General features: G+C 21.7%; 1 protein-coding gene across 4 annotated transcripts in view; it reads left to right on the plus strand.

The window, feature by feature from the left end:
* The window catches only part of LOC122502849 (histone demethylase UTY), a 119,782-nt gene that overhangs the window by 88,747 nt on the left and 14,370 nt on the right, over nt 1-16,665 (plus strand). For 3 of the 4 annotated variants that reach the window (XM_043613139.1, XM_043613140.1, XM_043613141.1), the window contains one exon: nt 3,296-3,424. In XM_043613139.1, the coding sequence (XP_043469074.1) occupies nt 3,296-3,424 (129 nt within the window). Of the gene's footprint in view, nt 1-3,295; nt 3,425-14,765; nt 14,787-16,665 lie in introns of those variants that run through there. The other variant, XM_043613142.1, reaches the window with a different exon arrangement.

Below are 16,665 nucleotides of genomic sequence, written 5' to 3' on the forward strand. Positions count from 1 at the left end.
ACTTCTGAATTCTAATGTCCTTTTTTTGGGAGAGCGTCACAATTTTTAATAATTAATTGTTACAAAAAAATATTATTGGAAAAAAAAATTTCTCGGATGATTACAGAATAAAAATACTGTTATAATTTTAAATCATTAAAAAGAAAAAAATACATTCGAAATCTTTGTTGAAAATTTAAAAATAAGAATAAGAAAGCAACAAAATTTGCGCACAATAGAAAAAATAAATTATAAATAAATAAATTGTTAAATTTATTTATTTACTAATTAAATATTTAGTTAATTAATTAATTTAATAATTTAATATTTAGTTAAGTAATTAATTTATTAACTAAATATTTAGTTAATTATATAATTTATTAATTAAATATTTAGTTAATTAATTAATAACCCATAATTTAAAGAAATTAGAAACAATTTTTCTTCAATTTTATTGTGTAATTTTAGACATAATTTTATTTTATGTGTAATATTTAGTATTTTTATGTAAATTTTCTTATTTGTTTTTTTGGCGGGATGTGAATTTAATTTTTTTTTTTTTGCTCACTTTCTTTTTTAAACTTGACCGCATTACTTCCGCGTTGCAACGACAGCGACACTCACAAGCGTTGACCTAGTTTACTCCTATCTCCAAGGAGTGAAAACGCAATTATTTTTACTCATCCTTTATATACTTATAATATAGGTATGAAATCATTGAAACTCAGAGTGCATAATGTATTAAAAAAGATTAAATTATCGCATTATATTTTTCACACAATGAAAAGGAGTAATTAAAAAATTTACATTTTAATGAAGAACAAAGGAATTTTTTTTTTTAAAGAAAATTTTAAATTTAACTCATATTAAAAATTTTTTTTACACAAATTAAATTTTATTTGTTAGTTTCAGTTTTTTAATTTCATTTTTATGAAACTTTGTTACTACATTTTTTATTACTTTTCTTATTTTTATTACTTTTTTTATTAATTATAAGCGCCGTTTTTTAATAATAAATAAATAATTTTAATAATAAATGAAGTAAGATAATATGTAAATAATAATAAATTCTAATATAGTAAATAAATAAATTATTTCTATAATTATTATTATTCTTATTGTTTTGTTGAAAATAATATATTTTTATATTATCATTATAATTATAATTAAAATAATAAAAACAAAAAGTACTAATTATTAATATAGTATTTTTTTTATTATTATTTTTAATGTTATATTATAAAAGTGGTAAAATTAGAGAAAATTTAAATTAAACGATTATTATTTAAAGTTTTTGATTTCTGAAGTTTTAATGTATAATCTGAACTAACGATTCAAGTATAAAATAGAGATTATAAAGTTTGGAAAATAAACTTTTTAACTTTCCTGTAATTTTTTTTTTTTAATTGAGTTTGCAATTTTTTCTCGAAGCTATATTTATATAAATATGCTTCTTTGTTTAATAAAAAAAACACGAATCTTTGATGAAATATTTTTTTTTACGACGAATTTTTCTCACTATACATTTGAAAATATATAGTATTCTTATATATTTTTTTCCCTGAGTTTGTTATAAATTCCATGAATTATCGATTGCCATTGGCCATTTCTTTGCTGACGAAAATTATTATAATGTCTATATTATTAAGTGATCGATATACTCAACACACAATATACAGAAATAATAATAACTATAATTTCTATAAAAAAAAAATTTCACATTCATTTTAACTATAAAGATGCAAAATTTTTATTTGAATTTCCTTTTGCGAAATAAATGAAAGGAAACTTATTTCGAAATAGATAATCATTTTTAGTTAATAAATTAACAATTGTAATTTTTTAATTTTTCTTATTTATTTATTTATATTTTTGTTAATTGATTCTCTATTTTCTCAGAGTGATCGTTAGATTCAATGTTTTATTATTTATTCATTTTTACTTTATCAGAAAAATTTTTATATTTATTTAATTTGGTTAATTTTTATATTTCAAATAATTTTTGCCAGTAAATAAAAAATAAATAAAAAATAAAAATTACATTTTTTCATTCAATTTGATTTTTTTCTTGAATTTTTTTTTGTGTAGTACAATAACTGTGAAGAAATTGAATGAAAAATGAATATTATATTTTTATTCAGTTCGATTTTTTCATTAATTTGTTCATTATTTGTTTGTAGTTTAATAACTGGAGAAAATAAAAAAAAAATAAACAAATAAGAAAAAAATAAATACTGAATTGTTTGTTAATCTTTTAAATAAATAAGCGAATATTAAAGATAAATGAATAAATAAATACGAAATTAAAAAGTTAATTTAAAAATTAAAAATTAAATTAAAGTAAATAACAATAAATGGTGGTAATTAAAATTAAAAATGAATAAAGTATTTTAAATTCCAATTTTTAAAGTAGAAAATGAATAAAACTCTAAAATAAACAAATAAAAAATAATGAATGAATCATTCGAGAAATTGAATTATTTTCCACTTGCAAATAATCAATTTCTTTTGAAATCCATTATTGAATTTGTTTAACGAGCAAAATTCCCTCTATAGGATATTTAAATTCAAGAGAATTATTTCAATATTTCTACAATTTATTATATTTGTTGATGATTCGAGGAAATTAAATTTAGTTTTTCTCGGGATATAAATTTGTAAATCGCAGATTCATTTTTATAACTAACAGAATGAAATTTAATTTGTACTTTCGCAGAAAGATTCATAATATACATACATGTGAATTGATTCCGTTGAAACCGACAGTAATGACGAATAAGTTCCGTAAATTCAACGACCGTGAAATCGACTCCACAAAATATTATTCATTTTTATTCTTTTTCTGCGTCAATTATTATTCTCCTTTGCAAAACTCAATTTATTTTCACTAACAAATTTATTATAATAATTTTTTTTTTTAAATATATTCGTAGATATTCTTTAAAGTAATTTTTTCAAATTTTTTCCAAAACGAATTTAAATGTATTATAATTTTTTTCTGAAAAGAATACTAAATTTTTACAAAGAAATAAATTTTTCCAGAGAAAAATTTTTCTAGTTTAGAACTAAAATTTTATAATATTATTTCAGTATATTAATTTTTGAAGATAGAAGAATAATTTTCGTAACGAGTTGGTAATAATTAAAATATTTAATTATTAATTGTATTAATTAAAAGAATTAAAGACGTTGAAACAATTTTTTTGAATGGTAAACGTATTTTTCTTTTTGTGTCTTGATTTTGATATTTACATTTTTAATTTTGTATTTAAGTAATTTAATTGACATTTTTTACATTTGTTCGCTTTTTTTGCAGTTAAATTCCACATTGCACACCTGCACGAAGTTCAGGGCAAATATCGTCTGGCAAAGGATCATTACGAGACACTGCTTAAGGAAAAAAGTCTACCCTCCCATCTCAAGGCTGATATCTGTCGACAGCTGGGTAAGCCTCCCTTATATGATTGTTACTTTACTCGACACGATAGTAGAAAATGCCATTCGATTTTCTTCGTCATCGTCGTCTTTATTCCTCGTTTTCTTCTTCTTCTTTTTCTTCTTTTTCTTCTTTTTCCTATGTTTCATCTCCACTACTCTCAACTTTTCGAAAACGTGAGAATTTTCTCCAAGTGGTTGTGCCATTTATTCATTAAATCCACACAACTAACTCATCTCATCTTTTCTCAGGATGGACTTTTATTTCATTATGATTTCTTCTTCCATAAACTGGAAAATTACCTCCATGAATCTGAATCATATTTTTCATTCAATTATTGTGGACGGTGAAAATTTTCGTTGTCTCGGGAGAATTTTTCTTGAATTGGATTTTGTCGGGTATTTTTTTATTTATTATTAGGTTTTCTGTATTTATTCTTACTGTCTCTTAATTCATTAACAATGATAATTAATTTGTTAATTAATTTCATGTTGATAATATTACACAATCTTTTTGATTTCGTTTTTTTTATTTAATTTATTAATTTTCAATTTTTTATTTTTCATTTTTTATTTACAAACTGAAAACAAATTTTATTTGATTAAAATAACCGATTATTTGTCTATTATCAAATAAACATTTACTTTAATCAAATAATTTTTATTTATTAACGTCTTGTTAGTAATATTTCTCAATCTTTTTCATTTCGTTTTTTTTTGTTTAATTTTTTCATTTTCGATTTTTAATTTTTACTTAAATATTACATTAATCGAATAATTTGTATGTAAGTTAATTGAGTTGTATTTGAACCAATAATTTCAATATCTTCAGCAAATACAATTTGATTGATTTAAAAAAATTTTTTTAAATTTTATTTCTGATAATTTAAAAATTTTTGATAATAGACAAAATATTTGAATTATTCATTTGAATCAAACAAATTTTTTTTAGTGCAATTTTTAATTTAATTTTTTATTTGTTCATTCAAATTTTGCTTTTTTGTTAATATTATTATGAGCTTTTCTCGAAATTTCTATTTGTAATTGAAAATATACTCAAAAATCTATTGATATTAGAGAATAAAGTAATAATTAGAAAAAGTAATAATTAAAACAATAAATCTCAGTTTTTCTAATTAAAAATGAAATTAAATTTGGAAATTTTTAGCTCTAAACACTCAAATAAACGAAATGTATTTATTGCTTCTTAAAATAAAAATTTTATTTTAATAATATTGCGTAGTATTAATATATAAAAATAAAGTATAAAATCTCTAAATAATTAATTTTCATCATTCCTTTTTTGTTGCACTCGGTAATTTTTTGAAAATTATTTTTATCGACAAAAAATGTCGTTCATTTGAAAGAAGATTTAAGAAATTTTGAAAAATTTGAAATTTGTAATAAAGAATAATTTTTCAAACAATTGACGATGAAGTTAATGACGCTTATATAATCGGCGATTAATCTAAAAAAAAAATATTTGTCACTCGAGATACAAAACATTTTTGCTACTATACTAAAAAGAAAAAATTATTAATTTTTTCTTTTTAGTAGAACGGTAGAAAAAATGTTTTCTAAATTTTGAAAAGAAAATTTCTAGGCAAAAATTTCTGAAAAAATCTCTTCTAAAAATATTTTTTTTTGTTCTAGATTCTTAATTATAGTTGTAAACTTCTTCTAAGTTTTAAGAGAGAAATTTGAAATTTAGAGGAAATCATTGGGAAATTAAATTACAATAATGATTAATAATTTCGATTAGTTAAATTTGAATTAAATTTCAAATTTTAGTTAAAAGAAGAATTTTTTAAACTTTGTAAAATTACTTTTTGATTAGATTTTTTAATATTTTTCAATTTTTCGTTTTTAATTTATGCAATTATAAATTTTATTTCATTTTTATTTTGTTTGTCAGGAATTTTAAATTTAGATGAAATTATTTCGCAATTCATAGAAAGTAATAATTAATAATTTTAATTAAATTTTTATATAATTAATAGTAAATTTTAATATAATTAGACGAAAAAAATGTATTTAATTTAATTTCACATAACTTTTTGTTTTCATATAAATTGTAATTTTGTAACTTAAATGTAAATTTTTGTAAAATCTGTAATAATTAATTTTTGAATTCATTATACGCTTTTAATCAAATTTTTAAAAAATTTTGTAAAGTTTGTAAAATTAGGTGTTTTTTTTATTTAATTTTCTAATTATTGTTAATTATATTTTTAATTTTGTTTTTTGTTAATATTCTAAATGATATATTCTCGATAATTCTATTTATAATTCATAATATTCGTAAAAATTTACGTTTTCTCGATAATTTTATTTACAAATTAATTAATTCGAAATATCGCCGTAAAAATTGAACTGAAATTCGAAATTTAGATTATAAAATTATTGGGCAGTTAATTGACAGTAAAAACGAATGATCTCGATTAATTAAATCTTGAATTACACAGAAAAATTATTTATTAAATTTAAAAAACCATTTTACGCAGGAATTTGAATTTTTTAAAATTAAAAGTGCAAAAAATTTTGTAAAAATTCATAAAATTACGTTTTGATTTAATTTTTTGTTTTTAATTTAATTATTTGCAAAGTTTTGTAAAATTAAATTGAGTTAAATAATTTAATTTAAAATTTCTCAAGGATTTTGAATTTGATTTAATTTTAATTTTCTTAATATTCTAATGAGATTTTCCCGATAATTTTATCTATAACTGAAAATATCACTAAAAATCTATCGAGCAGAGAATATTCGAGTTACGAACAAATAGAAAAATTGCCAGAAGTCCAATTTAATTATTGAACTTATAACGATAATAATTTATATCATTAGAGTGAAAATAATTCTGAATGAATTTCAGGTGAATGAATTTTTTTTCTCTCTTTTTTTTGCCTCTATTAAAAAAAAGGAGACGATATTGAAAAATTCGATTTTGAGACAAGGAACTTCCTGCTTTATTCACTGGCTTTATCCACCCCCTCTTTTTTCTATTGGCGATCGTAGGTTTCGGGTTTTGGTTTAAGGTTCAGCGGGTACACCAAGCAGCAGACACATGTATTGATTTATTCCGGATTGGGGGTGGGTTGGGAAGATGCAATGGAGGGGAATACAAGGGAGGGAGGGTTAAAGAGAGAGAGAGAGAGAATGATAGAGAGTGAATGTAAGGGGGTGCAAGTGAGACGAATTTGTGAGAATCTCCCCTTTTTTTCTTCCTTCTGTGTGTATGTATTTTTTTCACGTAAACTTTCATACGAGTATGTATTTGTACACCTGGCAGATGGCACATACACCGACACTTTTTCTTTTTTTTTCTTTCTTTTAATCTCAAACTCATTCGATATTCGCATGTATAGACTCGAGGATTATTCGTTTTTATGTGAATTTAATTGCATTAAATTTCTGTTTATTGGATAATAAAAAATAATTTAATTTGTATTAATTTCTTTTTATGAAATGATAAAAAGAAAATTCATTTTAATTAATTTTTGTTTTTAGATCCTTCAAATCAGGCTTTTTTGGAGAATTTGTTTAAGGAGAATTTTTATTCAACTAATTGACTCGAGAATTAAATTGAAATCCGCTATTAAATTCATTCGAGAATGAAATGGAATTTTTTAAATTGAATTCTTTTGGGAAGTAAATTTAATTTTGCAATTATATTGAAATCGTCGATTGAATTTATTTCCAAATTAAATTAAATTTTGATAGTAAATTTATTTCTGAATTAAATTGAACTCAGAAACTGAATTTATTGCAGAATTAAATTTGATTCAGCAATTGAATTCATTTCAGAATTAAATTTTTTTCGGAATAACATTTAATTTTACTATTTAATTGAGATTAGTTATTGAATTGATTTCAAAATAAAATTAACTTCTGAAATTTATTTGATTTTGAAATTAAATTATATTCTAAAATTTAGTTGATTCCAGAATTGAATTAATTTCTGAAATTTAGTTGATTCTAAAATCAAATTGAATTCCAAAATGAAATTTATTCCAAAATTAAATGGAATTTCAAAATAAAATTATGAAATTGATTCAATTTCAGAATTCAATTAAATTCAGAATTTGAGTTGATTTCAGAATTAAATTAAAATGATTGCTGAATAAAATTGAATTGATTCAAAAATTAAATATATAATTCTGAAATTGAATTCTTTTGAGAATTAAATTTAATTCAGCGACAGGATTAATTTCCAAATTAAATTAAATTTTGAATTTTAATTTATTTCAGAATTAAAGTGAATTCTGAAATTGAGTTGTTACCAAAGTCAAATTAAATTTTAAAAGATAATTTATTCAAAAATTAAATTGGATTGATTCCAGAATAAAATAATTGAATTCCGCAATTGAATTGATTCAAAAATTAGATTGAATTTTAGAATTGAATTCTTTTGAGAGATAAATTTAATTTTCCAATTAAATTGAATTCAGCGAATGAATTGATTTTAAAATAAAATTAAATTCTGAAATTGATTTGATTTTAGAATTGATTCGAGAATTAAATTAAATTTCACAATTGAATTTAATCCTAAATAAAATTAAATTCTGAAATTGAAATCTTTTGAGAATTAAATTTTATTTTTCAATTTAATTGAATTCAGCGATTTAATTTATTTTAGAAATAAATTAAATTCTAAAATTAGTTAATTTCAAAATTTATTTTAGAATAAAATTGAATTCCACAGTTGAATTGATTCAAAAATTAGATAGAATTCTAGAATTGAATTCTTTTGAGAGTTAAATTTAATTTTGCAATTAAATTGAATTCAGCGAATGAATTGATTTTAAAGTAAAATTAAATTTTGAAATTGATTTGATTTTAGAATTTAAATTTCACAATTGAATTCAATTCAAAATTAAATTAAATTCTGAAATAGAATTTTTTTGAGAATTAAATTAAATTTTTCAATTTAATTGAATTAAGCGATTTAGTTTATTTCAGAAATAAATTTAATTCTAAAATTAGTTATTTTTTAAAATTAAATTGAATTTTGAAAAAATTTATGAATTCCAGAATTAAATTTAATTTAAAAAAAAATATATTCCAGAATTGAATTGATTTCAGAATAAAATTGAATTCCGCAATTGAATCCATTCCAAAATTAAATGGAATTCAGAAATTAAATTATTTTAAGAGTTAAATTTAATTTCTCAATTAAATTAAATTCATCGATTGAATTGATTTCAAAATTAAATTAAATTATGCATTTGAATTGATTTCAAATTTGAATTAAATTCTGAAATTGAATTGATCCCAAAATGCGTTATCTATTTTATTTAATTAATTTAATGTAATTTATTTTGTATTAATTTAATTTTTGGATAAAAATAAATTTATTTCTCGTAAATTTAATTAATTTGATTTTTATTTTAAATCAATTGAATTGAATTTAATTCGTATTTTATTTGAAAAGAACAAATTGAATGGAAAGAAAAGAGGAAAATAATATTTAAAGAGAATAACTTATTTATCAATCCACTAATAAAATTTTTGCATTGAATTGACATTCATTTTTAAATAAAATACTAAATTTATAGAGAATTTCGATGATAAAATTTCACATATTATTTGTGAAAAGGCGAGATTATTAAATGTACATTTTAATCTTGTCGCGAGTTTGAATGCGCTAGGCCCGCTTATTTCTGTTAAATGGCCGATTGAAAATGTATGTATTATTGTTTAAAATATTGGCTTTTTCATTGAACCAAACTGGATTTGTCCGCATTGAGAAAACTCTCGTCATAAACATCAATTTCATTGCATACACACCAAGAGAGAGACAGAGAGAGGAGAGAAAAAAAATAAACTAGTGCGCGCGGATTTTGTATATAAAAACATGAGTGAAACTGGGAATGAATGAATGAATGAATTTAAACGCCCACATATGCGAATGAAGAAGAACACGTGAATAAAATTGACTGTGTCTGCCGACATGTCTGGCAAAAGTGAATTACTCTAAACGTTATGTAATTCCATATATATATAAATATGAGGAAAAGAATTTATGCTTTGTTATCCACGGTGATAAGAAAAATGCTTTGAAAAGGGTTTTTGTAAATTTAATCCACGACACTGACTTTTGTTTTCGAAGGTTTTTATTATATTTTTCATTTTTATCTGTTTCTGTATTTTTTATTTTTTTTGAGTTTTTGATTTTGTTTCGTATTTTTTGGTTCACTTTTATATTACATAACAAATTGAATTCCCTCTAGAAATTTAATTACAATTGAATTAAAAATATCGTTTTCGTTTTGATTATTTACACAAATTTTTTCTTCTAAAAAAAAGCAATTTTCTTCCTTTTCATTATTTTGATAAATAAAAATTTCGACTTTGATAAATTTAAATTTAGATAAATTGAAAAAATATCAAAACTCGAGGTACATTTTTATAAAAAAAATTTCACTATCAGAATAATTGGAAAACAAAGAAAAAAAAATATTTTGTCATTCCTTGAATTTTGAACAAGGGGGAAAAAACATTTTTCCTCGAAGGAGAAATAATAGTTTTTTAAAAGCATAAAAAAATTCGAGTCAATTGTTTGCCCATAGAATTAGTTCCTTGGGCTGTTAAAAAAATATTTGTGTGCACGCTTAAACTAAGATCGTCAAGGAACTTAAGAAAGCTTCTTGCTTGCTGTGGAAGAAAAAAGTTGAACAAATGCGAAGTATCGTAAACAGGTTGTAAAAGAAGATCCTCGAGAAAGCTTTCCATTTTAAGAGAGAGGAAATGGCAAAGTCAATATTCTCTTTCGTTCAAAAATTGCATTAATAACTTTTCATATTTATCGAAATTATTAATCAAAAGATTTCAAGTTAATTTAAATTACTATAAATTGAATTATATTTTTTTTTTTTGTATTTTCAATTTTTTTCAACTTTCCTTTTCTTTTTCGTAATAATTTCTTGCCAATTTTTTTTTAAAAGAGAAAGAATAATCGGAATGAAAAAATATTTTTTTGGAAAGAAGAAAAAAATAAATATTTCTTTGGAAAAGATGAAAAAATTTGTCCGAGTAATAAAAACGAAAAAAATATTTTTTTCTAAATAATAATCTAAATCAAAACGAGAAAAAATATTTTTGAAAAGAAAAAGAAAATTTATCTAAATCAAAAAACGAATAAAATATTTTTTTTTGTATAAAGAAGAAAAAATTTCCTTGTAAATCATAATTTTCGGAAAATGCGAAGAAGTCGAACCAAAATATTGGTGTTACAGTGATAAATCGACGCAGTAACCTGTTTCAATTTTATACACTCTGCCGAAGGTTTTTACTTGTTCGAGGGGAAAATTTATGTTCCGGAAATATCGTTCTGTTTGGGAAATAAAATCAACTGCTATTTGTCCTTTTTTTTCTTCTTCTTCTTGATACACTCTTGGGGTCTTTTGAGAAAATATAGTTTTAAGATCGTGACTACGTCCCATTGCTGAGGATTCAGTAGCTCAGGTACTCCGCTAATTCTTTGTTGCCAAGGCAGTAACGTCGATGAGCCAGGTGTTTAAGTAAGACGACGATTTGGGATTTTGGACAGGTCACAGCTTCCTTTACACATCAAGTGTATAAGAAATATTTTCATTAACTCCATTCACAGCCATTGTAAATTAGAAATTCATTAGAAAATCGTTTTGGAAAAAAATTTTCTTCTTTTCGAATGGGGAGGATTTTTGGAAAATTCATGGTTTTTATTTTGGCGAAATTAATTTGTTTTTTTGGTTGGGAAAAATATTTCCCTCTTAAAAAATTAATAAATATTTAAAAATTAAATATTTCTTCTCCGATTAATATTTTCCTACTGCATTCCATTTTTGTTCCATTAAATATTTTTCTCGTTTTATATATAAAAATATTCTGAAAAACGAACAAATGTTTTTGCGCTCGACAATTCTGTTCAATATTTCAATTTGACTTTGGCATTTATACAGAGAAAAATGATAGAACAAGTTTTCCTGCAAAAGCAAGTTCCCATAAAATATCACCAATTTGTATCGACTCACACGTTCTTCCAGTTTCAGATCTTGAATTTGTCTTTACTTGGGCATCACATCGTTATAATACAAATACACGATGGCCATCGAGAGGAGACTCGTGGGGAGAGTGCAAAAGAAGTATTGGAAAACAGTCTCCATTGATATCGAAGGCAGAAAATTCATTCACTCGTATTATAAACCTCGTCTCGTGTCAAGAGACGTCGACTGGATTCCAAATTCACGATTGGACGAATCATCTGATTTGCAATTTGATTTGCAATTTTTTTTTCCTCGTCCTCTTATTGAGAATCATTTGCGGATTCCAAATTATTCTTTATAAGATATAAACTGATGACGCTTGGACATTTTTTTTTGGGTTCGTCGAGGGAAATTTTTTTTTTGCAATATTTTATTATGTATTCAGTTTCATTATGGAGAGATGCATTTAAGTAATGGTTAAAATCTGAAAATTAATTAATTCTGGAATTTCCAGTGACTCTGAGTTTGTAAGGTTGAATTTTATTTGATCGAATCGAAGAGGATCGAAGAGGATCGAATTAAATAAAGTAGATAGTTTATTTTATATTGATTCCAATTTTTACTTGGTGTAATTTTTACTGAAGTGGATTTTTCACATTAGGAAATTTTTAGAGGGAGTTTTCCTTTTGGGGCGATTTTATTTATAAGAGAATTTATATTTAGTGGAATTGTATCTGTATAATTTAATTTTTTTATTCAACTGAATTTTATTTTTATTTTTTATTGAACTGCGATTAATTTTTATTTAATCGGGTCATTAATTAATTATTGAATTAATTTTTTTAGACTTTTGTGACATAGATTTTGTAAAATATAGCATATTTTCCATTCAGAAAAATTTTGATTAGAATTTTTCCATTACTCCATTTTTATTTAATCAAGACGTAATTTAACTGAATTTTTACAGATTCGATTAAATAGAAATTCGATTTTATGTATTTCAAATCACTGGAAATTCGGATTTTTTTTAATTATTGAAAATTTTCAATTTCGATTCTAAATTATGATATTTAAATTTTTGTGGAGAAATAAATTTATTTGTAAAATTAAATTCAATTCAAGGATTGATATGATTTCAGAATTAAATTAAACTCTAATAGTGAGTTGATTCCATCGAAATAAATTTAATTTTTAAATTCAATTCTTAAGAGAATTCCATTCAATTTTACAATTATTTTAAATTTAGTAATTAAATTTTATTGTTTTGAGAATTAAACAAAACTCAAAAAATGAAGTTAATTTTAGAATTAAAATAAATTTTAAAATTAATATTTATTAAGAATTAAATTTAATCCTAAAATTGAATTTTATTGAGAATTAAATTAAATTTAAAAATTAAACACTATTCAGCGATTTGAATGATTTAAAAATTAAATTGAATATTCTAAAATTGAGTTGATTCCTGAATAAAATAAAATTTTTAAATTAAGTTTATTCTGGAATTAATTTCATTTCGGAACTTGAATTGATTCAAGAATTTAATTTTATAATTCAATTAAATTCTGTAATGAATTTAATTGCAAAATTCAATTCTGGAGTCAATTAAATTTCAAAGTTCAATTCATTTCTGGAATAAATTCAATGCAATTTATTTAACTTAATTTATTTTGAATTAATTGAATTAAATAGACTTTCTTCCAGAATTCAATTAAAGTCTGAAATTCCATTGTTTACAGAATATAATTGAGTTGATTCCAGAGTTAAATCAAATTTTGAAAATGAATTTAGTCCAGAAACATTAAATTCCAATACTGAATTTTATTCAGAATAAAGTTAAATTTAAAATTAATTGAAATTCAATTTATTCTATTCAATTCTGTATTTATTCAATTCCGTTATTGAATTGATTCCTAAATTAAATGGAATTTTTATTTTGAATTGTATTGAGAATTTAATTTATTTTTGGAAGTAAATTTATTTCGGCAATTGAATTGATTTCAAAATTAAATTGGATTTTGAAATTAAATTGATTGAAAATTTAATGGAATTAGGATTATGATTTTGTTTTAATTTAATTTAATTTTGCAAATTAATTCAATTCAGTGATTTGAATTGATTCAAAAATTAATTAAAATTTTGAATTTAGTTGATTCCAGAATTAAATTAAATTTGGCAATTGAAATAATTCCAGAATTAAATTAAATTCTAAAACTGAATTTTTTCAGATTGATATTAAATTGAAAATTAATTATCTTTTTACTTTTAATTTAATTTTAATTTATATGAATGAAAACCATAATGAAACTGAATTTCACAATTGAATTGATTTCAAAATTAAATGGAAAATCTGTAATTGAATTCTTTTCAGAATTGAATATAATTTTGCAATTATAAATTAAATTCGTCTATTGAATTGATTTCAAAATTTGAATTTGAATTTATTTTTAGAATTAAAATGAATTTTGAATTTGAATTGATTGCAGAATAAAATTGGATCTTGTGGATCTTGATTTTTATGAGAATCAAATTTAATTTTGCATAATTTTATCAAAATTCGGCAATTATTTTGATTTTCTAAATTGATTTTAATTTTAAATTTGCTTTGAATCCAAAAATTAAATATAATTCGTAAATTGAATTGATTTCAGAGCTAAATTGAATTTAAAAACTAAATTGATTGCAAAAATTAAATTAATTTTCGCAAATAATTTAATTTTCGAAATTAAGTTAAGTTTCATAATGAATTTTATTTACAAAATCAACTTAATTTCTAAAATGAATTTAATTTCCAAAATTAATTAAATTTCCGAACTTAAAGTAATTTTCAAAAATGAACTAAATTAATCTCGCAATTATTTCGATTTCAAATTCGAAACAAATCAGTAGAGTAAGAATTTTTTTAAAAAGCACACTGTCAGTTAGTAAAATTCTAGTATGAAAATTCAATGAAAAAATTAATGACAAATAGACAAATTTATTTTTCTTTTTTTTTTGGACTGACTATAAAATTTGGAACACTGCTCATAGTTGCATCGGAGAGAAATATATCCTCCATTTTTGAAGGGTCTTCGACATCGGGGACGACTGGGTAGTCACGTAGACACGTATTACCAAGAGTGGAGAAGATTGTCGTCGACCCCAGCCAGTTGCCTATTCCTAGACAGTTTTCTACGCCTATGTTTATAGAGGGTTGTAATTCGAGTCAGAAAAGAAGGGAGAGTGGGGCAACAGTGGCCACCCTAGGTAGGGCTTTAGCTATATACCTGCGAGAACTTATTCAGTTTAGGTTTAGTGCTCGTCTATCGTCCTCAGGAGCTGAAATTCTCTCTCGGTCATAGTTTATAGTGCCTTATAACAGGATGAGTGAAGAGCAACTCAGAATTTAGTCCGAGAGTTTCCATTCAAGTGTTGGTACTTTTCTCTTTCTTTTTATCTAATCTTCTATTTGTTCGTTTGATTACAATTTTTTTTTTGTGAAATATTCTGATGGATAATTTTTGGTTTTTTCTTTTTTTTTGGGGGGGGGATGGAATTTTTGTTTTAAAGGACTTTAAAAAGTGTTTCGTTTTGCATTACAATAGAATGTGTGATCCACAATTCAAGAACCACTTCTCAACTTTAGATTTTAGCTTCCTAGTCTCTTCTATTCGGCAGCTGTTTCTGAAATTCGTTTCCTGTTTCATATGTTCAGTTTGCATTGTGGGAAATTCATCCAAAGGAGTATTTTAAAAATTATTTCGTGGAGTTAATCATTTATTTTTATTAAAGTGATTTACAATATTGTGGTGTGAATTATTTTTAATTGTGTCATTTTTAATTCTTCTTTCCTTTTTTTTACTACTTATTGAATATCTGAAGAATATTTGACAAATTTTTATTTTATTATCATTTATCAACTATTTTGATAAAAATTGTCTACAATTTCAAAATTGTGATGTAAATTATTTTTAATTAGTGAACATTTTTTTATTATTTAATAAATATTTGACAATTTTATTTTCAATTATTTTGATAAAAATTATGTACAATTTCAAAAATAAATTCAATTATTTCACAAAAATTAAATATTATTCTCGAAATAATTTAATTACTTTCGAAAATTTTAACAAAATTCTAAGTAAGAATTAAAATTATTTGAAGAATTTTATTAAAACTATAAAAAATAATTGAATTTCTAAGAAGAATTTTCAATGTCACATTTTTTAAAGAATTTCAATTTTATTTTTAACTATTTTCTAAAAAGAATTATATAAGTACAACTTCAAATTTTACTTTCACCTACTTATGAAAAGTAATAAATTAGTAAATTAAAATTATTATTTTTTTTTAAATTTTTAATAAAATCTTTTGCAAAAAATTCAATTATCAAAGATTTTAACAACATTTTTTAATACAAATTTGATAACATTTCAAAAAGATTTCAATTATTTTTACAAATTTTAATAAATTCTTCAAAATAATTCAATTATTTTTAGAATGTTTTATAAAATTCTTTGAAAAAATTCAATTATTTAAAAAATTTTTAATAAAATTCTAAAGAATTCAATTATTTACAAAAATTTTAATAAAATTCTTCTCAAAAATTAAATTATTTCAATTCAACTTTAGAAATATTTTTCGAAAAAATTCAATTACTTATAGAAATTTAAATAAAATTTCTCAAAAAAATTGCATTCTTGCATTGAATTTTGTTAAAAAATTTTCAAAGAATTTCCTTTAAAATTTTTTTAAATAATTGAATTCTTTCAAAATGTTTTATAAAAATTGTATTGAAAATAATTGAATTTAATTTAAATTGAATATTTAAAAATAATTCAATTCATTCGAAGGATTTTTATTCAAATATTGTAATAAAAGAATTGAAATCTTTATTCAGAATTTTGTAAGATTTAAAAAAAATAATTGAATTTTTTTCAAAATATTTTTAAAAATTTTCAAAATAATTGAATTGTAGGGAAGAATTTTATTTAAATTTTTTAAAAAAATTTAATTTTAAAATTTGTAATCAAAATTTTAAGAAGAATTGAATTCTGTAGAGAAATTTATTTACAATTTTATTAAAAGTAATTGAATTACATCCAAAAATTGTATTACTTATAAAAATAAATGAATTCTTCCGAAGAATTTTATTAAAATATAATAATAAAATAATTGAAATCTCTTAAAGAATGTTATTAACATTTTTTTAAATAATTGAATTTTTTTTTAAATATTGAAAATTTTTTGAGAATAATTGAATTCTTTTAAAAAATTTTTAAAAATTGAATTCTTTCGAGAAATTTGTTT

This window comes from Leptopilina heterotoma, unplaced genomic scaffold, assembly GCF_015476425.1.
Source record: "Leptopilina heterotoma isolate Lh14 unplaced genomic scaffold, ASM1547642v1 Lhet_24, whole genome shotgun sequence".
Classification (NCBI taxonomy): Eukaryota; Metazoa; Arthropoda; class Insecta; order Hymenoptera; family Figitidae; genus Leptopilina; species Leptopilina heterotoma.